We start from the raw sequence: 27,955 nt of genomic DNA, 5'->3' as shown, positions 1-27,955 counted from the left end.
ACTCTATGAAGGGGTGCCAAGTGTTTACAGAACAATCTAATGCAACATTGTTAGCACCCCTGTCATCAACAGTTAAACATCTCTATCATCTTCTCTCTCTCTCTCACTGTGATCGTAATAGCCCGTTCACACTGAAACAGACTCAAAGATCACTTTAAACCATGCAATTGGACACAAATTGTTGCCATCAGTGGCCTGGTGGGATAGCTACTCTCCCTGTCCCAATTACAATTAGCAAAAGATAATTGTAGCGTCAGTAATCGTTCCAGTAGATTTCTTTCGGAATGTTAGCGGTTATGAACCAATTCTGAGAAACACATGTACAGCGGGACAAAAAGAGTATGCCAATCCATCACCTGTACCAGCAGGTAGTTAATGTAACAGGTATGATGAATATGTGAGAAATAATTGGTGGATCAGTTCCCCCCACTGAGAAGTAATTGGCCAGCTTGCCTCTTGCTCTGACAGTTGGTTAAAGCCCAGTGATCTATGATTGACTGTTCAAACCCCTACTGAGAGGTGATTGGCTGTTTGACTGACTCCGACAGACTGGCAGGGCCAGTGACTCATGATTGGCGGGTGAGTCTTTCAGCGGGACAGCGATTGGGTCTAAGGGGCATTGCAGGTCAGGATTTGATGACAGGGCGGTGTTCAGTGAGGAAGAAGAGCCCTGTAGTGGATCAAGGAAGGATGGTGGGGAGCAGAGGGTGCAGGAGGAGGGAGTAGGGGCAGATGCGGGTTAACAAGGGAGGAGGGCCGGAACCCCGCAGTGTGTGAGGGTAAACGTGTGGTTCTGTATTTGGCTGCAGGGCACACTTCACTCGGCATTGGTCCATTGCCACCACAGGAGGTTGGTGGGAACTTAATTGGGGAGAACAGGCTCGTGGCAATGACTGGAGCGGAATTAGTAGAATGGTATCAAATACATCAAACACATGTTTGATACCATTCCATTTGCTCCGTTCCGTCGATTTATTATAAGCCTTTCTCCCCTCAGCAGCCCCCCGTGACCCCCCCACCCACCTCACTCCTGCAGAGGTGCAGTGAATGCTGAGAAGCTGTAGGCTGCATGGCTGACTTACACAGATGCTCTTTTCTCTCCTCACTTTCTCTGTGTTTCTCTTTCTGGCCTCTCCTTCGCTTTCTTTACCTCCCCACTCTCCCTCTTTCTCAAAAATCCCTCTTCTTCCCCTCTTCCTGTCACGGTTCCCTTTCCTCCTCTCCCTTTCTCTATTCCCTCTTCTCATTCTCTCTCTCTCTCCCCAGGAACTCATGTATTATTATCACACACCTCTGGCACCCTCAAGAGACTGAGTGGACGTCCAGACCCGGCTCCTCCACTACACGTTTATAATTATGCATAATGAGAGAGAAATAAATATTAAAAGACCCGGTCTGTTTGGATGACATTAATTCATTTATGTCTGACATATGTGCAGCACATCTTAACAAGCCTACTGTTTAATACTCAACTATGTTTTACCAGAGAGTTTCAGAGCGAAGGTAATGGGCTGTGTCTCTTTCTCAAGGTGCAGCTCTAATTCGGCCACAGTCAGACCACATGAGAACATCTATCCAACATCAAAACCGTGGATTCAGAGCGCATACTGTCTAACAGCAGATAGAAATACTGATCATATGATTGAAGTGAAATGGACCCCACTCTCCACAATCTGAAACATTACTGTGATTGCAGATTAGTTTCTGTGACTGCAAGGCCCATGATGCCATGATTCCTACTGACCGACCGTCCGTCTTTAGCGTCATCTCTCTCTCTCTCTCTTCCCCCCTCTCTCTCTCTCTCTCTCTCTTCCCCCCTCTTTCTCTCCCTCTCTCTCTCGGCAGTGCCTGACTGGTATCCTCCTCACGAGGCTCTCTCTGACTAGGAGTGTAGATGTGCAGGCGGGTAGGGGGAGGGAGAGGGAAAGGGGAAGTCCCAGGTGACTAGCATGGCCTCTTTTCATCATTTGCTTCCCATTGCCTTTGAACAAACACAGGAGCTGAGAGCAGGGATCTGTCAGAGGTTTTACCGTTCTTTCTACTCTCAGTGAGAAGGAGGGGGGATTTAAAATGTTTTAAGATTATAATGAACCTTAAAAATCATTACAGATGAGATGATTCTCCTGGCTGGCTCGCCAGAGAAAAATATATTTCTTTTGTCAGTCATGACTCAAGATTGAAGGTAGTTTGAGATAGATTCTATCTACCAAAATGTGGGCTAGGTATCCCTCTGCATGTTATGTTGTCAGACTTCAGAAGGGTTAGTGTCAGACGGTGCCTGGAAAATGGAGCTGAAACTGAAATGACTTCTGCTGTGTCCTCAGTGTTGCATTTCATGTGATAGGACTTAAGAAAGCTACAGTAGAGACCTGGCAAATGGATGTCACAAGCAATAACTGTACAGGTATTTTCTACATTAGATAGATTTTTCTCATTGGTTTATTTATACTGGTAAACATCAAACAGAAACAACAGCAAAATCAAGAGCCGACTTCTCAGATAGACTACTGTTTTGTGGCTTTCGTTTTCTCTTTTACCAACCAGTCAATTTACAACGGTTCTTGGCCTGACATGACAAATGATGTCTTAATAATAGTAAAAAAAACATGAAAATGGACCACCAATCCTTTATCGAGCCTCATCCACCTGTTGACGTATTGGAATCGCCCCAGTCATCCTGTCTGCGTTGGTTTAGACTGTCATGTCAGTTGCGACAGGAATCCTATGAGCGTGAGTCTTTAGGTGTAATTACGTGATAAAAATGTATCGATTCAACCCGGAGGGCAGTATTAGGCTCAATCAACACCGACGGGTTGCCATGAATGCTGCATTGTGCTGTGTGTCTGGTGCGGCCTGATGAAAAGATCCAGCTCTGTCACTAGACTGAGGAGTGCGGACCAAATGGCACCCTATTCTCTATATAGTGCACTACTTTCGACCAGAGCCCTGGTCAAAAGGTTGAGCACTATAAGAGAATCGGGCGCCATTTGGGACACAGCCTGGATACCTTGTGTTCTACATCTCGGCACATTCACAATTCCTCCAAACACCGCCGCCAAGTTAATTGAGACATGTCACCAACTGTCTGAAAAACTGACGACAAGAAATATGTCCATTCATTGTCTACACAGTTATTGTAATCACTTTAAGTAACAGGCAATGTTATAACAAGCTTGATCATCCATCCCTTTTTCACCCTCTCTCTAAATGATGCTAGACCTCCAAGAATACTGCATTCAGTACTATATGAACACTTACGGGTATCGTGTTAGCCTATATGTTACACAACTCAACATTTTTGTACATGAAGTTGCTTTATACATTTTCTTTGTGCCTTTCATCAAAGTTATATCCGAAGTCGCTATACAGATGACTTTGAGAGGATATTTGCTTTTTAGGTAGAAAAACAAATGTGAAACATTTTTAAAACCCTGTTTTGCTGCCTTGTCTTCAGATACACAAGAGGAATCTATGGGTCTTGTAGATAAAAGACAAGGCATAAAGTTATTGTATGCTCCACGACGGGCCACAAATCCAATCCAGTAAAACAAAGAGCCTATAAGCCAGTAAAATCCAGATCATAGAGTGCTTTCAAGAAGCCACTCAGATCGGGACAGCTTGTCTCTGCCTCTGCGTATGTTTGCCATTGCACTCTCCAACGTGGGCAATTCTCCACTCATGGACAGACTGCGTTTGGAGCACAAACTCCCGCCAGGTTTTGGCTGCTGCTGTACCAGGCTGACATAGCAGCGCTCCTTGTACGAGTCCACGTTCAGTGAGTGCCGCCGGTTCACCCTCACACCCCCTGCTGGTACCGTCATGTAATGGTGGGAGGAGGCTCCAGGGGGGCGCGGCCGCCTAGCGACCGGCGTCCATTTTGTGGAACGGGCAGGAACAGCAGCCATTTTGGCTTCTGACGAGTTATTACGGTTTGTGTTCTCTAACTCCACATCCATCTGGCCTTCGGCTCGGCGGGCTTCTCCGGGTTTCGAACCTCCGGCGACAGTGATATCGGCCCGTTTTTGCCTCAGGGTGACCGGGGAGGCAGGGTGCCAGGAGTGGCTGGCTGAGGAAGTAGAGACAGTGCAGTCGGGGATGGAGGGCTTGGTAGATGTGGTGGTGGTTGGGGCTGGGGGTTGCTGCTGCTGCTGCTTGACCGGTTTGCGAGGAGGAAGGGCCACCCTCAGAGACTCCTTGTCCTCCGTCTCTGGTTTCTCTGGCTGGAGGATCTGCTTGGACAGAGATTTGGACATGGCCTTGGGGACACCGCAGCCCTGGAGCTGACCGTCACTGCTCAGAGATGGGATCTCACCCATCTCCAAAGCCTTATGAAAGAGATTGAGAGAGATTTTATTCATCCCCAGGGAGAAATGACCTCAATATTCATCATCACATCTGTACAATACAAATAATCCAGAGACAGTAGCCCCAAATAACAGAGTACCACTCAATACTCCTACCTTATCCTCATCGCCTTGGTTACAAACTCGGTACCTCACGATGAGGAAGATGATGAAAGCTAAGACAGACGCCACGATGATCCCTCCGATGATGACCACGATGGTCCCTCCCAAGAACTGGGACTGCATGAAGTGGCAGCGGAGGTACTGGGGCTCGGTGGTGAAGCGGACACACCCCACCACCCGCGTGGCAGTCAGGGAGGTCACCAGGTCATCGTAGATGGCCAGCACACACAGGTCGTACTGTGTACCGGCCGCCAGGTTGTTCACCAGGATACTCTTACTGCTCGAAGGGATCATTCTGAAAATACAGAGAGAGAGATGGATAGCGTGGAATGAAAGAGGTGAGAGCATACTAGACCAACTGTAGTATACTGTACATTATATTGCAATAACAAAGAGCACAGGGCTATGGCCTGAAAATGGTAAGAGATGAGAGAATGCCATAAACAGCATTGTCACGAGTGGACGAGTAACAAGGTTGCAGGGGTTCCAATGGTTAAAAAAAAGAAAGTAGAATTGCTAATGTGCAGTGAAAGGGGTGAAAGAGGAAAAAGAATACTTTATTGTCCAAATGAGTTATTTTTACCCAATCCCCCGAGACACAAAAACCCCTACTGAGAAGTCGGAGGCATTAAAGATGAAAGATTGTATGCACACCCATCTCTCAGAAGAGAAAGTCACAATAGATCCAATGGCTCGGTTGTTGGATCATGGTGCTGTGTGCTTGAATGACCCGGAGCTGTGGATTTTTTTATTCCCAAATGGATCTCTTACGATCAATATACTGTATGTACAGTATTTGTTGACTGTAAGTCACTTTGAATAAAAGTGTGTTCTAAATGGTCACGTCACATTGTATCATGAAGATAAGCTTCAAATATGGAAAGAAAAGAGTTGCCGGATGAAAGGACATTGTGTAGACTCATTTCTCAGAAGGGGCCTGAAAGATCTTCAGAAGCTTTTTGTAACATTCTGGTTTCTCTTTCATCTCGGCTTCTCCTTACAGCTCAGTGCTGACATTTCATTTTGATTCTGTTGATTAGGTATACTACAGTGGGGCAAAAAAGTATTTAGTCAGCCACCAATTGTGCAAGTTCTCCCACTTAAAAATATGAGAGAGGCCTGTAATTTTCATCATAGGTACACTTCAAATAGGACAGACAAAATGAGGGGAAAAAATCCAGAAAATCACATTGTAGGATTTTTAATGAATTTATTTGCAAATTATGGTGGAAAATAAGTATTTGGTCACCTACAAACAAGCAAGATTTCTGGCTCTCACAGACCTGTAACTTCTTCTTTAAGAGGCTCCTCTCTCCTCCACTCGTTACCTGTATTAATGGCACCTGTTTGAACTTGTTATCAGTATAAAAGACACCTGTCCACAACCTCAAACAGTCACACTCGAAACTCCACTATGGCCAAGACCAAAGATCTGAAAAAGGACACCAGAAACAAAATTGTAGACCTGCACCAGGCTGGGAAGACTGAATCTGTAATAGGTAAGCAGCTTGGTTTGAAGAAATCAACTGTGGGAGCAATTATTAGGAAATGGAAGACATACAAGACCACTGATCCCTTGATCTGGGGATCCACGCAAGATCTCGCCCCGTGGGGTCAAAATGATCACAAGAACGGTGAGCAAAAATTCCAGAACCACACGGGAGGACCTAGTGAATGACCTGCAGAGAGCTGGGACCAAAGTAACAAAGCCTACCATCAGTAACACACTACGCCGCCAGGGACTCAAATCCTGCAGTGCCAGACGTGTCCCCCTGCTTAAGCCAGTACATGTCCAGGCCCATCTGAAGTTTGCTAGAGAGCATTTGGATGATCCAGAAGAAGATTGGAGATTGGAAGATTGTCATATGGTCAGATGAAACCAAAATATAACTTTTTGGTAAAAACTCAACTCGTCGTGTTTGGAGGACAAAGAATGCTGAGTTGCATCCAAAGAACACCATACCTACTGTGAAGCATGGGGGTGGAAACATCATGCTTTGGGGCTGTTTTTCTGCAAAGTGACCAGGACGAATGATCCATGTAAAGGAAAGAATGAATGGGGCCATGTATCATGAGATTTTGAGTGAAAACCTCCTTCCATCAGCAAGGGCATTGAAGATGAAACGTGGCTGGGTCTTTCAGCATGACAATGATCCCAAACACACCGCCCTGGCAACGAAGGAGTGGCTTCGTAAGAAGCATTTTAATGTCCTGGAGTGGCCTAGCCAGTCTCCAGATCTCAACCCCATAGAAAATCTTTGGAGGGAGTTGAAAGTCCGTGTTGCCCAGCAACAGCCCCAAAACATCACTGCTCTAGAGGAGATCTGCATGGAGGAATGGGCCAAAATACCAAATACCAAGAAAACGTTTGACCTCTGTCATTGCCAACAAAGGGTATATAACAAAGTATTGAGATAAACTTTTGTTATTGACCAAATACTTATTTTCCACCATAATTTGCTAATAAATTCATTACAAATCCTACAATGTGATTTTCTGGATTTTTTTTCATTTTGTCTGTCATTGTTGAAGTGTACCTATGATGAAAATTTCAGGCCTCTCTCATCTTTTTAAGTGGGAGAACTTGCACAATTGGTGGCAGACTAAATACTTTTTGTGCCCCACTGTATATATACAAAAGTATTTGTATCAATTATGGACCCGCCAAGGCAGCAGCTACTCTAGCCTGGGGTCCAGGAAAATTAAGGCAGTTTATACCATTTTAAAAACATTACAACACATTCACAGATTTCACAACACTCTGTGTGCCCTCAGGCCCATAATCAACCACTTCCACATATCTACAGTACAAAATCCATGTGTACGTGTGTGTATAGTGCGTATGTTATTGTTTGTGTATGCAGGTGTATGTGTTGCTTCACAGTGCCCGCTGTTCCATAAGGTGTATTTTTATCAGTTTTTTAAATCTAATTTTACTGCTTGCATCAGTTACTTGATGTGGAATAGAGTTTCATGTAGTCATGTCTCTATTTAGTACTGTGCACCTCCCTTAGTCTGTTCTGGACGTGGGGACTGCGAAGAGACCTCTTGTGGCATGTCTGTTATGGTATGCATGGGTGTCTGAGCTGTGTGATAGTAGTTCAAACAGACAGCTTGGTGCATTCAACATGTCAATACCTCTCCTAAATACAAGTAGTGATGAAGTCAATTTCTCCTCCACTTTGAGCCAGGAGAGATTGACATGCATATTATTAATGTTAGCTCTCTGTGTACATCCAAGGGCCAGCCGGGCTGCCCTGTTCCGAGCCAATTGCAACTTTCCTAAGTCCCTTTTTATGGCACCAGACTACACAACTGAACAGTAGTCCTTGTTGATGGTGATGTAAAGAAGGTAAGCCTTAAGAAGGCTGCTTTATTATGGACAGACTTCTCCCCATCTAAGGTACTGTTGTATCAATATGTTTTGACCATGGCAGTTCAACTTGCTCAATTTCCACATTATTTATTGCAAAATTGAGTTGAGGTTTAGGGTTTAGTGAATGATTTGTCCCAAATACAATGCTTTTAGTTTAATAAATATTTTGGACTAACTTATTCCTTGCCATCCACCCTGAAACTAACTGCAGCTCTTTCTTAAGTGTTGTAGTCATTTCAGTCACTGTAGTAGATGTATAGTGTTGAGTCTAGAGGTCGACCGATTAATCGGAATGGCCGATTAATTAGGGCCGATTTCAAGTTTTCATAACAATCGGAAATCTGTATTTTTGGGCGCCGATTTTGCCGATATTTGTGTTTATTTTTATACCTTTATTTAACTAGGCAAGTCAGTTAAGAACACATTCTTATTTTCAATGACGGCCTAGGAACGGTGGGTTAACTGCCTTGTTCAGGGGCAGAACGACAGATTTTCACCTTGTCAGCTCGGGGGATCCAATTTTGCAACCTTACAGTTAACTAGTTCAACGCTCTAACCGCCTGCCTCTCATTGCACTCCACGAGGAGCCTGCCTGTTACACGAATGCAGTAGAAGCCAAGGTAGATTGATACAGTGCCTTGCGAAAGTATTCCGCCCCCTTGAACTTTGCGACCTTTTGCCACATTTCAGGCTTCAAACATAAAGATATAAAACTGTATTTTTTTGTGAAGAATCAACAACAAGTGGGACACAATCATGAAGTGGAACGACATTTATTGGATATTTCAAACTTTTTTAACAAATCAAAAACTGAAAAATTGGGCGTGCAAAATTATTCAGACCCTTTACTTTCAGTGCAGCAAACTCTCTCCAGAAGTTCAGTGAGGATCTCTGAATGATCCAATGTTGACCTAAATGACTAATGATGATAAATACAATCCACCTGTGTGTAATCAAGTCTCCGTATAAATGCACCAGCACTGTGATAGTCTCAGAGGTCCGTTAAAAGCACAGAGAGCATCATGAAGAACAAGGAACACACCAGGCAGGTCCGAGATACTGTTGTGAAGAAGTTTAAAGCCGGATTTGAATACAAAAAGATTTCCCAAGCTTTAAACATCCCAAGGAGCACTGTGCAAGCGATAATATTGAAATGGAAGGAGTATCAGACCACTGCAAATCTAGCAAGACCTGGCCGTCCCTCTAAACTTTCAGCTCATACAAGGAGAAGACTGATCAGAGATGCAGCCGAGAGGCCCATGATCACTCTGGATGAACTGCAGAGATCTACAGCTGAGGTGGGAGACTCTGTCCATAGGACAACAATCAGTCGTATATTGCACAAATCTGGCCTTTATGGAAGAGTGGCAAGAAGAAAGCCATTTCTTAAAGATATCCATAAAAAGTGTTGGTTAAAGTTTGCCACAAGCCACCTGGGAGACACACCAAACATGTGGAAGAAGGTGCTCTGGTCAGATGAAACCAAAATTGAACTTTTTGTCAACAATGCAAAACGTTATGTTTGGCGTAAAAGCAACACAGCTCATCACCCTGAACACACCATCCCCACTGTCAAACATGGTGGTGACAGCATCATGGTTTGGGCCTGCTTTTCTTCAGCAGGGACAGGGAAGATGGTTAAAATTGATGGGAAGATGGATGGAGCCAAATACAGGACCATTCTGGAAGAAAACCTGATGTAGTCTGCAAAAGACCTGAGACTGGGACGGAGATTTATCTTCCAACAAGACAATGATCCAAAACATAAAGCAAAATCTACAATGGAATGGTTCAAAAATAAACATATCCAGGTGTTAGAATGGCCAAGTCAAAGTCCAGACCTGAATCCAATCGAGAATCTGTGGAAAGAACTGAAAACTGCTGTTCACAAATGCTCTCCATCCAACCTCACTGAGCTCGAGCTGTTTTGCAAGGAGGAATGGGAAAAAATGTCAGTCTCTCGATGTGCAAAACTGATAGAGACATACCCCAAGCGACTTACAGCTGTAATCGCAGCAAAAGGTGGCGCTACAAAGTATTAACTTAAGGGGGCTGAATAATTTTGCACGCCCAATTTTTCAGTTTTTGATTTGTTAAAAAGTTTGAAATATCCAATAAATGTCGTTCCACTTCATGATTATGTCCCACTTGTTGTTGATTCTTCACAAAAAAATACAGTTTTATATCTTTATGTTTGAAGCGTGAAATGTGGAAAAAGGTCGCAAAGTTCAAGGGGGCCGAATACTTTCGCAAGGCACTGTATTTTAGGAAGAAAGGACAAATCTAGAATTTTAAAAGCCCTTTAAATGAAATGCCCTTTTATATAGACTACATGGAACATTCTATAAATCTGTCACTCATTTTAAGGTCATGAACTGAATTATTTTCAAAAGAAACATTGAACATCGTTTGGTCAAATCATAGTGTAAAAGCAGGTGAGCTGGTTTTCCTCTTTTAGGCAATTTTCTGGTGTTTTGTGGTGGAAAACGGAGCGAGTTGAGCATGACACGACAACCCTGTTACCAATAGAGAGTCAGGCAAAAGACAATTAACAATGTCATATTTTTTGTGAAGCTTGCATACAATTGCCACTCCCTGTTACACACAACAAGCTTCCATTCCCCCTGTCACAAGGAGATTTATGGAGGATTTAAGATAAAGTCATCAAAACTGTTACTTTATTTGGTACTTAATAGGCACTTACTATAGTCTTTTTTGTTTTTACCTCTTGAAATGGGAAAACATGTTTTTTATTAAATTGAACATGACAGAATGTAAACATTTTCTCCAAGTTATTCAAAAGGCACCTAATTGCTGGAATGACCCTGTACTGTATACGTACTGTAACACACTATACCAAGGTGACTTTTTAAGTCACTGAACAAGAATGTCAGTAAATTAATTACTTCATGCGGTTAGAGTAACAGCCCGTCAAACAATGAAACTTTGCACATTTGACATTTGAATACATTTTTCAACAACTGAAACACCCCTCAACACCATCAGGAATACTACAACAGACCATTGTGCCTAGTTTTTGCTTGTTCTCATTTGGTTCTGAGAGTCGAAATGAGGCATCAATATCACTCATCAAAAAACAGTCCCTATATAATTCCAAGGCTCACCTGTAAACCAGAGAGTCATCGTAGGTTCCGTTGTATTGGATCTGGAACATTCGGATGCCTGGTATACTCCTCTGGAAGTTGAACCTGACCAGGACGGAGGTAGACGTTGCCTCAGTGATCACCACCTTCTTCTCCTGGCTCGTCTTCGTGTTTCCCAGTGGCACCATGCCTCCGCCCTCCCCACCATCACCCGTCTTCATTACCGTGGCGATATCAGAAGAACCTGGGTTCGGTTCCTTCTTCACAGTACTGTTGGTGATGTGTGGGAGTTTGACGATCACCAGGTCCACAGTTTGTTGAGCCTCCCCGGCCGGGTTGGAGGCGACACAGGTGAAGGAGCCTGATGGAGCGATTGAGAACTTAATTATTATTATTTTTAACCAAATGTGTATTTTTTGTTAGGGGGGGGTTGAAGGTACATTATCCATGTTAAATGATATGTTTATTAAAACATGTACCAGTAGGCTGCTACTCAAAAAACCAGTAAGAAAAACATCATGTTTACATGTTTACATATTTTTACATAATACTCATCTCGTATATACAGTTGAAGTCGGAAGTTTACATACACTTAGGTTGGAGTCATTAAAACTAGTTTTTCAACCACTCCACAAATGTCTTGTTAACAAACTATAGTTCTGGCAAGTCAGTTAGGACATCTACTTTGTGCATGACCCAAGTCATTTTTCCAACAATTGTTTACAGACAGGTTATATCAATTATAACTCACTGTATCCCAATTCCAGTGGGTAAGAAGTTTACATACACTAAGTTGACTGTGCCTTTAAACAGCTTGGAAAATTCCAGAAAATGATGTCATGGCTTAAGAAGCTTCTGATAGGCTAATTGACATCATTTGAGTCAATTGGAAGTGTACCTATGGATGTATTTCAAGGCCTACCTTCAAACTCAGTGCCTCTTTGCTTGACATCATGGGAAAATCAAAAGAAATCAGCCAAGACCTCAAACCTCAAAACAAAATTGTAGACCTCCACAAGTCTGGTTTGGGAGCAATTTCCAAACGCCTGAAGGTACCACGTTCATCTGTACAAACAATAGTACGCAAGTATAAACACCATGGAACCATGCAGCTGTCAAACCGCTCAGGAAGGAAACGAGTTCTGTCTCCTACAGATGAACGTACTTGGTGCGAAAAGTGCAAATCGATCCCAGAACAACAGCAAAGGACCTTGTAAAGATGCTGGAGGAAACGGGTACAAAAGTATCTATATCCACAGTAAAACAAGTCCTATATCGACATAAAAGGCCACTCAGCAAGGAAGAAGCCAAGAAAGAAGGAAGAAGCCAAAACCACCATAAAAAAGCAACTTTTTGGAGAAATGTCCTCTGGTCTGATGAAACAAAAATATAACTGTTTGGCCATAATGACCCTCAATATGTTTGAAGGAAAAGGGGGGAGGCTTGCAAGCCGAAGAACACCATCCCAACCGTGAAGCACGGGGGTGCTAGCATCATGTTGTGGGGGTGCTTTGCTTCAGGAGGGACTGGTGCAATTCACAAAATAGATGGCATCGTGAGGAGGACAATTATGTGGATATATTGAAGCAACATCTCAAGACATGAGTCAGGAAGTTAAAGCTTGGTCTCAAAGGGTCTTCCAAATGGACAATGACCCCAAGCATACTTCCAAAGTTGTGGCAAAATAGCTTAAGGACAGCAAAGTCAAGGTATTGGAGTGACCATCACAAAGCCCTGACCTCAATCCTATAGAACATTTGTTGGCAGAACTGAAAAAGCATGTGAGAGCAAGGAGGCCAACAAACATGACTCAGTTACACCAGCTCTGTCAGGAGGAATGGGCCAAAATTCAGCCAACTTATTGTGGGAAGCTTGTGTAAGGCTACCTGAAACGTTTGACCCAAGTTAAACAATTTAAAGGCAATGCTACCAAATACTAATTGAATGCATGTAAACTGTATGTAAACTTCTGACCCACTGGGAATGTAATGAAAGAAATAAAAGCTGAAATAAATCATTCTCTCTGTCACGGTCTTCCTCCTCTTCATCTGAAGAGGAGAGGCGAGAAGGATCGGAGGACCAAAATGCGGCGTGGTATGTGTTCATGGTGAATATTTAATTAAAGAAAGCACTGAACACTGAATACAAAAACAATACACCAATAACGACCGTGAAGCTATAAATGCGACCTGTGCTGACACAAGCAACTAGCATTGACAATCACCCACAAACAAACAGTGCAACCCAGGCTACCTAAGTATGATCAATCAGAGACAACTAATGACACCTGCCTCTGATTGAGAACCATACTAGGCCGAAACATACAAATCCCAAAATCATAGAAAAACAAACATAGACTGCCCACCCCAACTCACATTCTTAAAATTAAGTGGTGATCCTAACTGTCCTAAAACAGGGAATTTTTACTTGGATTAAATGTCAGGAATTGTGAAAAACTGAGTTTAAATGTATTTGGCTAAGGTGTATGTAAACTTCCAACTTCAACTGTGTATTCTATCCTATTCTATTCTATATTAGTCTATGCCGCTCTGACATTGCTCGTCCAAATATTAATATGTTCTTAATTCCATTCCTTTGCTTTAGATTGTGTGTATTGTTAGATATTACTTGTTATATATTACTGCACTGTTGGAGCTAGAAAAACACGCATTTCGCTACAGTCGCAATAACATCTGCTAAACACGTGTATGTGACAAATACAATTTGATTTGATTAACAGCGTTTAAGTGATAATAAATTCAGTATAAACAGAAAAAGAAAAACAAAAAAATAAGTAGGCCTCCAGCCCAAGCTCCCATCCCATTCCCCCAATCCCACCCAGCCAACATGTCTCCATCCAACCCGCCCCACCCCCTACCCCCACTCCCAAATAAACCATGTGAAGGAAAAGCAGCCAACAAGTGCTCAGCATATGTGGGAACTCGAGAGAATGCCAACTTGAGAGAATGCCAAGAGTGTGCAACGCTGTCATCAAAGAATAATCTTAAATATAAAATATATTTGGATGTTTATCCCTTTTTTGGTTACTACATGATTCCATGTGTTATTTCATTGTTTTGATGTATTCAGTATTATTCTACAATGAAAATAGTAAAAATAAAGATAAACCCTTGAATGAGTCGGTGTATATACAGTGTGTATATATATATATATATATATATATATATATAGAGAGAGAGCAAGAGCGAGATGTGTTGGGCTTAAGCCAAGATTATTCTTTACAGAGTCAAGGATATTTGTCCAGGGCTCAATTGTTCCTTGACTAGCACCATTTATTCTCGCTGTTGATAATTCTAATGTTATAGCTTCTAATAGTAACTGTATTCACTTATGAATTGGAAGAGAGTGAGGTGATTGCAATCTAAGAGCCAACATCTTTTTGCAGCAGCAGCAGCAGCAGTAATCGTCTTTGATTGATTGAGAGATTCAAGGAGCTATCATAGTTAAGTACCATAACAGACGCAAAGCATAGAATATTTACATTAATATAATTCATAATGAATTTTGTGACTTTGCCCCAGAAGCATTTAACTGCAGGGCACTCCCACATCATACGGAGGAATGTTCCTACCTGATTTAGGGGACACAGTGAACAGTTGGTGTTAAATACAGTCTGTAAACAAACGTAAAATGTATATGTTTATGGTTCGGGTTACAGGATGCCAAGGTCATATTTTTTTCCATATTCTGCTCAAGTTAAAAGGTCGTTCAGATTTTAAAAAGTTGTTTATATATTATAGAGATCAGTCCTTTTCGAGAGCCTAGATCAATTATTTATAAATCCCATCATTGGACAGTTCAGTATTTGGGTTTCCCAATGGACTCTATAGGCCAGCATTGCTGTAAATATACAGTGCCTTGCGAAAGTATTCGGCCCCCTTGAACTTTGCGACCTTTTGCCACATTTCAGGCTTCAAACATAAAGATATAAAACTGTATTTTTTTGTGAAGAATCAACAACAAGTGGGACACAATCATGAAGTAGAATGACATTTATTGGATATTTCAAACTTTTTTAACAAATCAAAAACTGAAAAATTGGGCGTGCAAAATTATTCAGCCCCTTTACTTTCAGTGCAGCAAACTCTCTCCAGAAGTTCAGTGAGGATCTCTGAATGATCCAATGTTGACCTAAATGACTAATGATGATAAATACAATCCACCTGTGTGTAATCAAGTCTCCGTATAAATGCACCTGCACTGTGATAGTCTCAGAGGTCCGTTAAAAGAGCAGCGAGCATCATGAAGAACAAGGAACACACCAGGCAGGTCCGAGATACTGTTGTGAAGAAGTTTAAAGCCGGATTTGGATACAAAAAGATTTCCCAAGCTTTAAACATCCCAAGGAGCACTGTGCAAGCGATAATATTGAAATGGAAGGAGTGTCAGACCACTGCAAATCTACCAAGACCTGGCCGTCCCTCTAAACTTTCAGCTCATACAAGGAGAAGACTGATCAGAGATGCAGCCGAGAGGCCCATGATCACTCTGAATGAACTGCAGAGATCTACAGCTGAGGTGGGAGACTCTGTCCATAGGACAACAATCAGTCGTATATTGCACAAATCTGGCCTTTATGGAAGAGTGGCAAGAAGAAAGACATTTCTTAAAGATATCCATAAAAAGTGTTGTTTAAAGTTTGCCACAAGCCACCTGGGAGACACACCAAACATGTGGAAGAAGGTGCTCTGGTCAGATGAAACCAAAATTGAACTTTTTGGCAACAATGCAAAACGTTATGTTTGGCGTAAAAGCAACACAGCTGAACACACCATCCCCACTGTCAAACATGGTGGTGGCAGCATCATGGTTTGGGCCTGCTTTTCTTCAGCAGGGACAGGGAAGATGGTTAAAATTGATGGGAAGATGGATGGAGCCAAATACAGGACCATCTGGAAGAAAACCTGATGGAGTCTGCAAAAGACCTGAGACTGGGACGGAGATTTGTCTTCCAACAAGACAATGATCCAAAACATAAAGCAAAATCTACAATGGAATGGTTCAAAAATAAACATATCCAGGTGTTAGAATGGCCAAGTCAAAGTCCAGACCTGAATCCAATCGAGAATCTGTGGAAAGAACTGAAAACTGCTGTTCACAAATGCTCTCCATCCAACCTCACTGAGCTCGAGCTGTTTTGCAAGGAGGAATGGGGAAAAATGTCAGTCTCTCGATGTGCAAAACTGATAGAGACATACCCCAAGCGACTTACAGCTGTAATCGCAGCAAAAGGTGGCGCTACAAAGTATTAACTTAAGGGGGCTGAATAATTTTGCACGCCCAATTTTTCACTTTTTGATTTGTTAAAAAAGTTTGAAATATCCAATAAATGTCGTTCCACTTCATGATTGTGTCCCACTTGTTGTTGATTCTTCACAAAAAAATACAGTTTTATATCTTTATGTTTGAAGCCTGAAATGTGGCAAAAGGTCGCAAAGTTCAAGGGGGCCGAATACTTTCGCAAGGCACTGTATAAATAAATGATTTGCCTGGTAATGGGTGAAATATTGGCGGATGGGAGTATGGATCATTGTTTTTCAATGTTGAACTTCATTAACATTCACAACTCTATGAACATTTATTAGCTCTCCTGTTTCCTTTAAAACAAAAGGGAGAACTAAATGTAACGGGAGAGCAGAGGTCATCGTAGGATCATTTTGATACAGATCAAATGGTCTGAAAAGCTGACCTCGGGGCCTACTGAAAAACAAGAGCATACAAACAGAAACACTCAACATAGTCGACCACAACAGATGTTTCAATGACACCCACCTGAGTCCTTCACAGTGGTGATGAGGATGTCCAGAGTCCCGTCACTGTGCACCACGGCCCGGGAGGAATTGGACATGAGCCGGCCGTCTGGCGCAATCCAGTGGATGATGGGGTCTGGGTCGCCCCTGGCCTTGCAGCGCAGAGCTACACTCTGACCCTCCAGCGCTCGCAGCTCCTGGAGACGGTTAGATGGTGGTAGGGTTAGCGATATTACCGTGATAGGTATTGAATTATCCTTATTAAAACAGTTATCGTGGTTAGCAGTAGCATGATAATCGATGTTTGACAATTATTGCAATAAATGTGTTTATTCTGGAAAGGGATGAGATGATGATCAAAATTTAATTCATTATCATATTAAAAAAGTGTGTTCAGTGATAGTTACTTTTTTGTCAGTGTCAAATAGCATGATAAAAACAGTTATAATGCTTCTGTTATCAGTGGATTATTGCAATCCTATTGACAAATGATCTTATTATCATCTCAGCCTTACCTGGGAGTGTCTGGTGATGAGAGGCGGCTCACAGAGGAACTCTTCTTCAGACACGGTCCAGAAGTACCGTCCAGCCAGGTGCTGCGGAGCTGCACACGTCTCCAGATCATCCTCCCGCCTCAGCCTCCTCAGCCACAGCAGCTCACAGTTACACCTCAGTGGGTTCCCCCCAAAACTCAACGCGAATGACGACGGGCCCATGCTTCCTGACGTGGCCAGAACCCCAGCCCGCTGGAACACAGGGTCTGGCGGAAGCTTCTGGAGCTTGTTGGAGGTGACGTCCAGCCGTTTGAGCTTCTGCAGGCCGGAGAAGGTTCCTATAGGGATGTAGCTAAGCATGTTGTGGTCCAAGCCCAGGGTGTGGAGGCTGGTCATTCTCTGGATGGCCACCCAGGGGGTGCTTTCCAAGTTGTTGTAGGACAGATCTAACTCCTCTAGAGCCGTGAGATCATTGAAGGCCCCAATGTGGATATGAATTAGTTGGTTGTTGTTAAGAATGAGATGGTGAAGTTTGGACATCCCACTGAAGGTGTCGTTGGTGAGCCTCGTCAGACGGTTGCTGTCCAAGTGCAAGGCCCTGAGGTTCTCCAGATCTTTAAAGGCGTGAGGCGAGATGGAACCGATGGTGTTCCGAGACAACGTCAGGTCCTGAAGCTTGGTCATGTTGGCAAAGTCCCGCTGTTTGATGCTCGTGACGAAGTTGTCGCCCAGACGCATCTCGACGGTGTGCCGGTCGATGTTTGGCGGGACGAAGAGGAGGCCCTTCTTGTCGCAGAGGGTTGCCAGGTTGGGGTTGAGCATCTGGCAGACACAGCGTTTTGGGCACAGCTGGACCTTGTGGGCCTTTACAGCCATGCCAACGACCATCAGGTAAACTAGCAGGGTCTCCATCAGGCTTTCCAGTCAGGCAAACACACCTGGCCAGATAAGAGAGAGAAAGAATTGTAATATCCTACGTGGAGTTGGATAGAGATAACCCCAAGACACTGATCTAAGGTAATTTCCGCCTAAATAGGAGACAACATAGAAAGGATATTAATTACATGCAGTTGGATGAAGTTTCACCAGACTGATCTAAGGTCTGTTTTTTTTCTTCTCCTGATAGGATGGCTGCGTACGCTGGAGTAGAGACTGGAGAGAAAAGATTGTATTTGTTCATTTGGGTACAGCTACTCTTCCTGGATCCTGGGGTCCACTCAAATCACAAAACAAAGCAATCATATACACCCACACAAAAACAACGAAGTAGAGACGAGAGAGACAGAATTGTATTTGGATTTCCATTAGCTGTTACTTTATCCAGAGCTACTCTTCCTGGGGTTCAGACAAAACAGAACAAAACAATCATACACCCAGACAGAAACAATGCCAGAGACAGCAAAGTATTCTACTCTGAATCCTTAGACCTTAGAAAAAGAGCTCCGCGGGTAGTCTAGTGAGTAGCGGGGGATACTGCAGCTGGAGTTGCAGAGAGAGTTCGCCTAACTACACCTGCTCATAATGAGTTATATAACTCATTCTTATTGGCTACATGTACAGTAAACATGAATCTACCATGCGTGTCTCATGGTTCTTGATTACGAGAGGAAGGTGCAATGTCCAACGCCTAAAGATCTCACAACAACAGCACAACTCAAAAGCCTAACCTTTAGAGACAGAATGTTTTACCTGCTTTGTCATCATTGGTTTTTCTTTGGTCCTCGGGTGGCAGGTAGCCTAGTGGCTAGAGCGTTGGGCCGCAAGGTTGCTGGATTGAATCCCTGAGAGGACACGGTAAAAATCTGTTGTTCTGCAACCTGAACATGGCGGTTAACCTACTGTTCCCTGGTAAGCTGTCATTGTAAATAAGAATTGATTCTGAACTGACTTGCCTGGTTGAATAAAAAAATAAATGTTTTAAATAACTGAGGTTATATCTCTGCGTCTTGAATAATGTGTCAGTATAAATGCGTTTTTAGCCGACTAAAAGCCTGGAAGCTCTCTGTACACCTTCAAAAGCTTTTTCCACCTGCAAGCTTTTGATATAGAATCTGTAAAACAATAACCTTAACTGTCAAAATAGTGTGAGGAATTTGAAGAATGTCTCGAAATTCTCCGAATGTGTCAGGGAAGGAAGGATTCTGCAGATGGAACATGAGTGACAAACTGCCATGGGGGAACGTTCTGTTGGAACGCTAACGGAGACTGAGGCCTGGCGGGAACATAGTGACAACACCTGTCATCCGACAGCTGTAAAACACATCCCGGCCTGACGACTAAAGGGAAAAGGTTGCCGCCTAGGAGTGTGCGGCCCGACAATAAAAACGGGAACACAGTGATATCATTTTAGAGAGAGCAAGAGCACACACTGTCTCCCTGGTCTGACATTTCAATGAACGCCACGCTACATAAAAATCCCACTTTTCTTGGAGAACAGGTTTATGCCCTTGTTTTACAGGACGTTTTTAACCACGACTGAGTAACAGTTATAGAAATGTGTTGACTCTCGGTCCCGTGTTGACTGGCTGGTGCTGGTGAGAGGGGAGTGGTAGCCCTAGCAGTGAGGGCCGAAGTAAGTCGATGACAAATGGACTGTGGAGTAATTGTTAAATGGACAAGTTATGACACTCCTTAAGCAAGGCGAACGACTGCCAGATCGTGACCCGAACTGAAGAAAGACGGCTGGTGGTGTGTGGGTGTGAGAGAGAGAGAATGTGTAATGGGAGAATGTGTGTGTGTGTGTGCGTGTGTGCGTGTGTGTGTTGAGGGGTTAGGTGTTTGTCTGTTTTTGTGATAGTGGTTGCGTGTGTAGGTGGGTTTGCATGTGTGTAGGTGTGTGTGCTTTTCTGTGTGTGAAAGAGAGATCGCGAGTTAGTATGCGTGTGAGTGTGTGTTTATGCGTGCGTGTCAACCAGCCTTCTGCTTTGCTCCGGATGGCACAGCCTCTGGATGTGCAATGAGGCAGAGAGGGCCTGCTCCTTCCCGACTCAAATGGCAATGGAGACGCGATATTGATTCACTCCGTAGAGATGGGGCTTTTTTCGCCGGTGATAACTCAGCCAAACGTGAAGAGAATGGTTGAGACGGTTATCACTGCGAAATTCGTTTTGTGAGGACAAAAGTACAACCCCGTCGCCAAGACATGATGAGCAGCAGGAAATACATGTCGGCGCCTGTCTCCCTAATTTGCATTTAATTACGGTGGGGTTTCTACACAGCCATTTGCATAGCAGGTCACATTCATCCCCTAGATGAACAAATAACTAGATAATCAATCAATGATTTAATCAATGCTTTACTCAACCTTAGAATGTCAAACCTTAGATAATATAGAGAACACTTTCAGACACACACACAAATGCACACACTCACACACACACACACACACACACACACACACACACATGGGTGGATTATTCCTATTAGAAAGCAGCTTGGTAGACATCAACCTTTACAGTGACACTCAAGCGCAATGGCAGCAGCAGAGGCATACTACTGTTTTAGTGGAGGATATCTATGCTCTCCCTGGGGCAGCGATCATCCAGAAAAGCCTTATACAGCATCCTACACACACTCTCTCTCTCTCTCTCTCTCTCTCTCTCTCTCTCTCTCACACACACACACACATAAACACACTTCTGCAGCAGGCAGGCAGCTGGGCCAGTTGGGTCATGAGGGATCTGTTTTCAGATGGTCTAACGTATGCTGGGCCTCATATAGAGAAAGCCTCTACTGCATCATCACATTGCTGCTGGGCCCTGGGCTTGGATCTGGGGGAGGAGAGAGAGAGAGAGAGAGAGAGAGAGAGAGAGAGAGAGAGAGCAAATGCTTGTCATGCCTACAGATGAAACTTCTGCATAGTGGCCCTGTCTCACCTAGGTACTGCAGAGACACAGCTAGATACTGCATTCTCCATCGGAAGGAAAATGCTTTCAGTACATGTATTGAGGTTGTGGTACGAAACTGATATTTCATATTTTATAAGGAGAAACACATTAGGGGCTTGGTACCATTACAGATACCCTCATGCTGATATAAACACTTTCTGATTTGTTGACCTGGAGGGAATTGTTCACCACATGAAATGAGTTAGTGTTTGATTCAAAACATTCCTTAATTAAACTGGAAAATTGCTGTTGAATGGTTTAAGTATGTCCTGAACACACCATCCCATCAGCCTGTGTGTGTGTGTGTGTGTGTGTGTGTGTGTGTGTGTGTGTGTGTGTGTGTGTGTGTGTGTGCGTGTGTGTGTGTGCGTGCGTGCGTGCGTGTGTGTGTGCACATGTGAGAGCGAGTCAGAGAAAGAGTATGTGTGGGTGGGTGTGTGAGACAGAGAGTGTGTGTTTGTTGGAATACCAATTTACATCAGTGTCTGCCAATGCGATGTGCTAGGTCTAGGGTGACATCCTTGATACCATGGCAACACCAAAACCTCACTTTGGGATGGCATGTATTTAAAGGTTCATTCTCAGACAACCGAATACTGCGTTGAGCCGGTACTATTGTCCCACAGTTTTCAATGGCCTATTGGATTCCAATGCTACTACGGCAGGTCCATAAATAACATCTGGTGTTTTGTTTGCCATTGGGGTCATACTTTGATGAGGTCCGAATTATGGAGGAAAAGGTAAATTACATTTAGCGTGGCCTAATGAATGGGGTGACTGAATCCAACTGATCTTATAGCTCTCTCTCTATTTCTCTCTTTCTCTTTCTCTTTCTCTCTTCCTTTCTCTTTCTCTTTCTCTCTTTCTCTTTCTCGCTCACACACACACACACACACACCGTCAGATCGATCTACACAGAGGCATAAAATAATACTTCAATCCTTTGCTTTCCTTCCCATTGATATTAGATAGGTACCGTAGGTAACATGGCTGAGGTGACCTAAACCGTGGATGTAATGAGCTGCCAGCTACGTTCTCCAGTCGAGGGGATCCCAAAGAACTGTGGGGTCTGAGGTGGCACGGGTTCAGTTTCAGAATGAAGAGGGACGTCGTAGCAAGCTGAGTGAACAGGCCCCTCTCTATCAATAGAATTGTCTTCAGTGCTTTTAGAGTCTTCTTTTTTTGGTGTGAACCCTCTTTATCCCTTTTGGCGTGAAGATCCAAAAATGCATCTGTTGTTTTTCACCCTTTAGAGGGAATAGATTGTTTCTCCTGGCAAATACATCCAATCCTATGAGCCGACTAATCAATAGGCCCACTGTTTGCCTTCCCCACTTTTTTACTGAATATGCTGTGCATTCAGCAAGGCTACTGTGAGGTAAGCAATGTAAATTAGGTCGATGTGCTCACTCTACTGTAGCCCAAGCCACAGCTCCTTGGATGCGTTGGTGGTGGAAGGAGCTATACTACACAGCCCTCTCTTTTTAGACTATGAATCATGTTGGTGAAAGACATAAGCATTGCCTTCAATAGAAAGGCTACGCCAGGATGAATGTTTTCGGCGTGATATGGAATGTTGTGATCAGAGAGCGTTGTAGCCTTCCGAGCAGTCAGCAAACAGAAGCATTATAATCAGGCCTGCAGGGTGCTTTGGTGTGGCAGTTACAATGGTGCCTCAGGCTACCATGAATAATCAAATAGATGATAACCAACACCAGACATAAAAAGATGAAACACGTTGATAAGTTATTAGGGCCACATATTCACATTTCAGAGAACTGTATCAACATGCATCCGTATTGAACTGTACCTTGTCCAATCTTTCATTGGGTTACTCAATCCAGGCTGTTTTATTAAACAAGATAACAAGTGAATGACTAATTTGCATTCCAGTAAGGGCTGTTTATGGCTAATATTTTGTTTGTGGTCATATTTCATTCTCTTTTACCACTCTGCAAGTTATTTTGGTTGGACTGACAAGAACCCATATAATGCCGAGCACAAGCGCAGTCATTTCGCATCTTAATTCAATTTGATGTGATCCACCATGCATCTGTAAGTGGACAAGACGATAATTGGTACATTACATGATTTTCAGTTTCAACTAGACAAAAAACCTCAGCATGCAAGCACGGGGGTTCTATAAATACAATTTGTAATCTGACCGCTTTGCTCATCATCTGATGGGATTTTTTTTGACCTTGCGGTGTTATAGCCTAGCTTTTCAAAGATCTAGGCGCATGACAGCTGTCTTTAGGAGATTCCTCACCTTTTCAGATACCCCGCCGTGAGGCAATGAGGATGGGAGCCTAATTGCAGTAAAAACCGTACTGCTGCTCCCCATGCAATTTCTTCAAAGCCGATTACCCAAAAGAGTTCAACAGCAATGCAATGCATTTAAGGCTATAAAAATATTGCTTAAAGTTTACCTTGAAGACGGAGCATCAACCCTGTTCAATCTGGGGTAGTAGGCCTACCGCGTAAATTCTTCCGCAAATGCTGTTATGAGCGCCAAAACATTTTGACAGAATTCTGTGTAATGTAAATGGTGGTTCCTTGAGCCGACTCAGGTCTCCCAAAAATGTGCGCTGGATCCTAATATAGTCTGTGAGAATGGCCTTCGAAACCAGCGATGCCCTTCAAGAAATCCATGACCATAGAAAGCAACATTCCAACGCCTTACTTACTTCCCCCGGTGTATCTACGTGGGAAATGCTCGCTTGGTGTTGGCTATCTAAAAGAAAACTGCAGGAGGATGAGGTCCCGCTATCGCTTTGAGTCTACAGCTTTCCAGCTACACCACACTCGGACGGCATGAACCGTTTAATAGCAGAGAAAACGCCTTTGTAGCGATACGGCGCTGTCTACTGACTGCTGGTGCTGCATTCGGATCGCGTAGAAGTCAGATGTTCGCATCGCTTTTTCTCAGCAGGTCCGCAGGTGACATGCGGGCTCAAAGCAACCTAGTCAGACTGACACCCCGCTAGATCCCCTCTGTCCTCCGGTCCCGGCGTCACACAAGTCGTGGACTATACTATCAACCTTTACCCGCCAGCGAGCCAGCTCAATTTCGCGGGTGACCAGAGGTGCACTGCTGTGCTTGGAATGGTAATCGAGGGCGCCCCCCAGCACTAGGGCCATTTGTGCATTCATCCACAGACAGACAGACAGTTGCAATGCCTCCCAGCACAATCTTGCACCTGTACACTGATTATTTAAATTAGTAGGCTGTATGAACTCAGCTTCACATCTGACAATGCAGTGTCCCTATAGTAGGCTATATGGAAATACTGTATTAATCACCATGATGTTATTCATTTATCATCACAATGATTATGAGCTGAACACATTTATAAGCAATCATTAAGCCAATTAAGCTCAATGATTTGATGCAGTGACATACATTTTAAGAATTGATCTGGTGCAGGCACCTCTGCAAACAAGCAAGCACACAAATAACCAAAAATGTATAGGCTTTTGAACATGTGGTGAAATAATAGCCTTAAAATGTGTATGATCTATTGGCAAACTGAAAGATTGCCATATGCTAATTTCAAAAGCTTTCAAGAGATGCCCAGGTAGTTGGGTACCAACATGACTACTTCTGCATTCGATGAGGTCACAAGAAAAGGGCAGGTTGGCTGTAACCATCTTGGCACTCTCTGCCCTGTCTTTGGCACCCACTCCTCAGGCTAAAGCACAGGGCTAGCCAAAGGCTACTGCTGCTGTGGTTATGTAATGGAGGTGGTTCGGTGACTCACGGGGTGGCAGGGTAGCCTAGTGGTTAGAGTGTTGGACTAGTAACCGAAAGGTTGCAGGTTCAAGTCCCTGAGCTGACAAGGCACAAATCTGTTGTTAGCTCAGGTAGCTAACACAAATATTTAGGTCTCAAGCAAGGTTGTGATTTTAATCTTTATTTAACTAGGCAAGTCAGTTAAGAACAAATTCTTAATTTCAATGATGGCCTAGGGAATGGGTTAACTGCCTGTTCAAGGGCAGTCTAGGTTTTAGCCCCGCAGGCTTACACGGTTTTGTGACTTCGTAGGTCATCTTCTGATCTTATTCTGCACTTCTTCACGTTGACAAAGGTGTGTTCTCTAAATGCATTCTCTTAACAGGAAATACCATCAGACTCGCTGTTTTGGTCCTCAAAACAAAGCCCTTCCTGCCTCTTAGCCCAGCTCCTCATAATTCACAAGGTGTTGGGTTTCATCTACTACAGCATTGCACTGAGGAGTTCTACTGCGAATCAATATATAGCCTCATTCAGCCACTGTATACAGGCAGGGTTGAGATCAATAGAGACAATGTATGCCCAAGGTGTTGGAACGAAGAAATCTATGGTGATTCCAGGAGCCTTTGCAGTTTTCGTGTGTCTAATATATTCTTTAGAATGCAGAAAATGACATCCTGTTGTTGTAGCTTTCATTACCTAGTTAATCAATAAAGGACATTGTGACAAGGCAACTGTGTCCCACTTGTTCATGGACCAATGGAGTATTAATATTCTCCAATCAAACCTTCCTACTCTATTGGACCATGAATAAGTGGTCAATCTGGAGATGGAAGAAACGCAAGCCTGGTTAGGCGAAGTGCTGGCTAGCGGAGTAGAACATATTTTTAGGAAAAAAAATGAGAATAAGTGGAACATAGCCTTGGGCCTTTGGCTAAGGATATGTATCTGTTATGCATACTATGCCAGGAGGTCTGGATCCTATTGGCACATGTGGTAGTATAATAACTACAGGGTCATAGTCCTAAACCCTGCACTGAACCTGGTGTTACTCCTCAATCACTATGATATTACAAATGAAAGAATCAGAAAAACATTCATACACTCTCCACAACACCAATTTAATCACAAAGCGCCTTACAAACCCCTATCGTTGCAATCAATGTCAACATCAACATCTGTAATTGATTGGAACGTTATTGCTTCGTCATACACAACTAAACCACTCCTCCCTCCAAGGGCAAACTGCAACGCATTGACCGGTCTGCCACCGTTTACCAGAGGGGAGTGTTTGGAAGAGGGGGTGTCTGGGGTGGGCGGGGATGGCAATGATCTTTTCTGCACGCCCCCCCCCCCCCCCCCCATTGCCATCCCCGCCCACCCCAGACACCCCCTCTTCCAAACACTCCCCTCTGGTAAACGGTTCAGGGCCATCATGACCAAAACAACCTGACAGCTGAACAGTTTCTTTCCTCGTGCTGTGTTCCTCACCAATTGGCCATCTGGTCCATAGAAACTAAGGGACTATGCACTCTCTGCTGCGCACTGCATCAAGCCATCTTCGACCTGCACATATAATAACCGCACTACCGTAATTGCACTCTGCACATTAACACTGCATGTGAACTGTACATAGGCACCTGTTGTTGTACTACATCACAGAGCATTCTTACCTCTGCACATATATATTTATAATGTACATTTGTAAATCCTCTCTGTAAATTCTCTTACTGTACAGTTTGATGCATACTTTATCTATTTTGTATATAATGTACATAAACTTTGTGTAAATTCCTCTGTCTGTATTCTGTCTGTTGTCTATTGCTAGTAGCACATCACCAAGTAAAATTCTAGAAATGTTAAATATACTTGGCAAAAAAAGGTGATTCTGATTCTTACCAACAACACACTGACCGACATTTAATCCATTCACGTTTCTTTTATCAGACACCAAATTCCATTCACTGTTTCCTGTCGTTGGGGAGCTGTTTGTAGGTGAAGGAGTCGTCCCAGTCCCCTGTCCTGGTGGGGGGGGGATCTGCGATGCTGGGGCTCCACATTGGCTCTGAAATCCCCAGAAGCCCACGCACATTGGCAGAGATGGGGGGGGGGGGGGGGGGGGGGGGGAATACAGGGAGGAGCTGAGCCAAACCATAGGCTAGATCTAAGGGTCATATTCAGTAAGGTACGTTGTAGAATCTTCAGATAGAAATGTATTGTATTTTAGAATAGACATGTCCCTCTGAAATGTACAGAGTGAGGAAGAAATGGCAGCTCTATTCATAGTATTTCTATCTGCAATGTTCAGTAGGTTGCACCCTTCTATTTACAGGAATGTTCAGTTGTGCTTGAAATGTAGGGATAACCCTAACTTAATAAAAGGCTATAAATTATGATATGACCATGCACATTAGAAATATAAACCCAGGGTCCAGTTTAGATGCTACCCTCGTTAGTTGGCCTATGAAATATGAATTATTCTCAGTGCTGAATCTGATTGTCTGCATTTGGTTGTGTATGATATATCATGTTGTGCGACCCATCTTGAATAATAAGCCAACCACCAAGATGGGAAGATTGCCCAATGTTTTCTTATTGGGTTGGAACAATCCTGCATACATTCATGGTGGCGCTTCCAGGACATTTTAGTGCCTTAATGCAGAGATTACTGTAGTCTAGCCTATTTCTACTTTACATTCAGACCTTTTCAATCAACATCACTCTACTGAAATTGCTATAAGTATCCAATGCAGGCTTAGAATCTGAAAGCTTCTCAGCTTAATTTCCCTTTACCTTCATATCCTCAAAGTCTGTGATTCCTAATCTTGACAGATAGTGGTAATTTACATAAATCAGCTTTTTACCTGTGATGAGGTTCTCAGTGAACAGGCCTGGGGTGGATAAAGACAGAGTCGTTGACTAGTCGCCATCAGCAAAGTGGACTGCTGTGCACTAATGTTAGGCTAGCAAAAATAAAATGGAAAAGTTATTTGGCATTGTAAAGAAATTAGTAACTTCATAAAACAATGTGATAGCTCACTCACTGTATAATGTTGATATCCTAAGGATCCTATCCATTTTGTCAAGGCCTGGCAACTCCAGTGAAGGAATGCCATGGTGTGTG

General features: G+C 43.4%; 1 protein-coding gene across 4 annotated transcripts; it reads right to left on the bottom strand.

The window, feature by feature from the left end:
• Window positions 1-2,149: 2,149 nt before the first annotated feature.
• LOC110529863 (leucine-rich repeat and fibronectin type-III domain-containing protein 5) lies at window positions 2,150-24,248 on the bottom strand. 4 transcript variants are annotated; one of them, XM_036985379.1, is made up of 8 exons: window positions 23,528-24,248; window positions 20,848-20,981; window positions 18,276-18,363; window positions 17,233-18,149; window positions 16,740-16,914; window positions 10,968-11,307; window positions 4,461-4,761; window positions 2,150-4,325 (listed from the first exon to the last, which is right to left on the bottom strand). In XM_036985379.1, exons 4-8 carry the CDS (start codon window positions 18,121-18,123, stop codon window positions 3,579-3,581), a joined length of 2,454 nt encoding a protein of 817 aa, XP_036841274.1. In that variant the 5' UTR covers window positions 18,124-18,149; window positions 18,276-18,363; window positions 20,848-20,981; window positions 23,528-24,248; the 3' UTR covers window positions 2,150-3,578. The 4 variants fall into 4 exon arrangements, with proteins under 4 accessions (XP_036841274.1, XP_021468153.1, XP_021468155.1 ...); XM_021612478.2 differs by lacking the exon at window positions 18,276-18,363; XM_021612480.2 differs by lacking the exons at window positions 20,848-20,981; window positions 23,528-24,248 and having other exon boundaries at window positions 18,276-19,964.
• Window positions 24,249-27,955: the final 3,707 nt, after the last annotated feature.

This window comes from Oncorhynchus mykiss, chromosome 8 (assembly GCF_013265735.2).
Source record: "Oncorhynchus mykiss isolate Arlee chromosome 8, USDA_OmykA_1.1, whole genome shotgun sequence".
NCBI classification, from domain to species: Eukaryota; Metazoa; Chordata; class Actinopteri; order Salmoniformes; family Salmonidae; genus Oncorhynchus; species Oncorhynchus mykiss.
The sequence above is the reverse complement of the archived record's forward strand: the minus strand, read 5'-3'. Positions and strand labels throughout refer to the sequence as shown.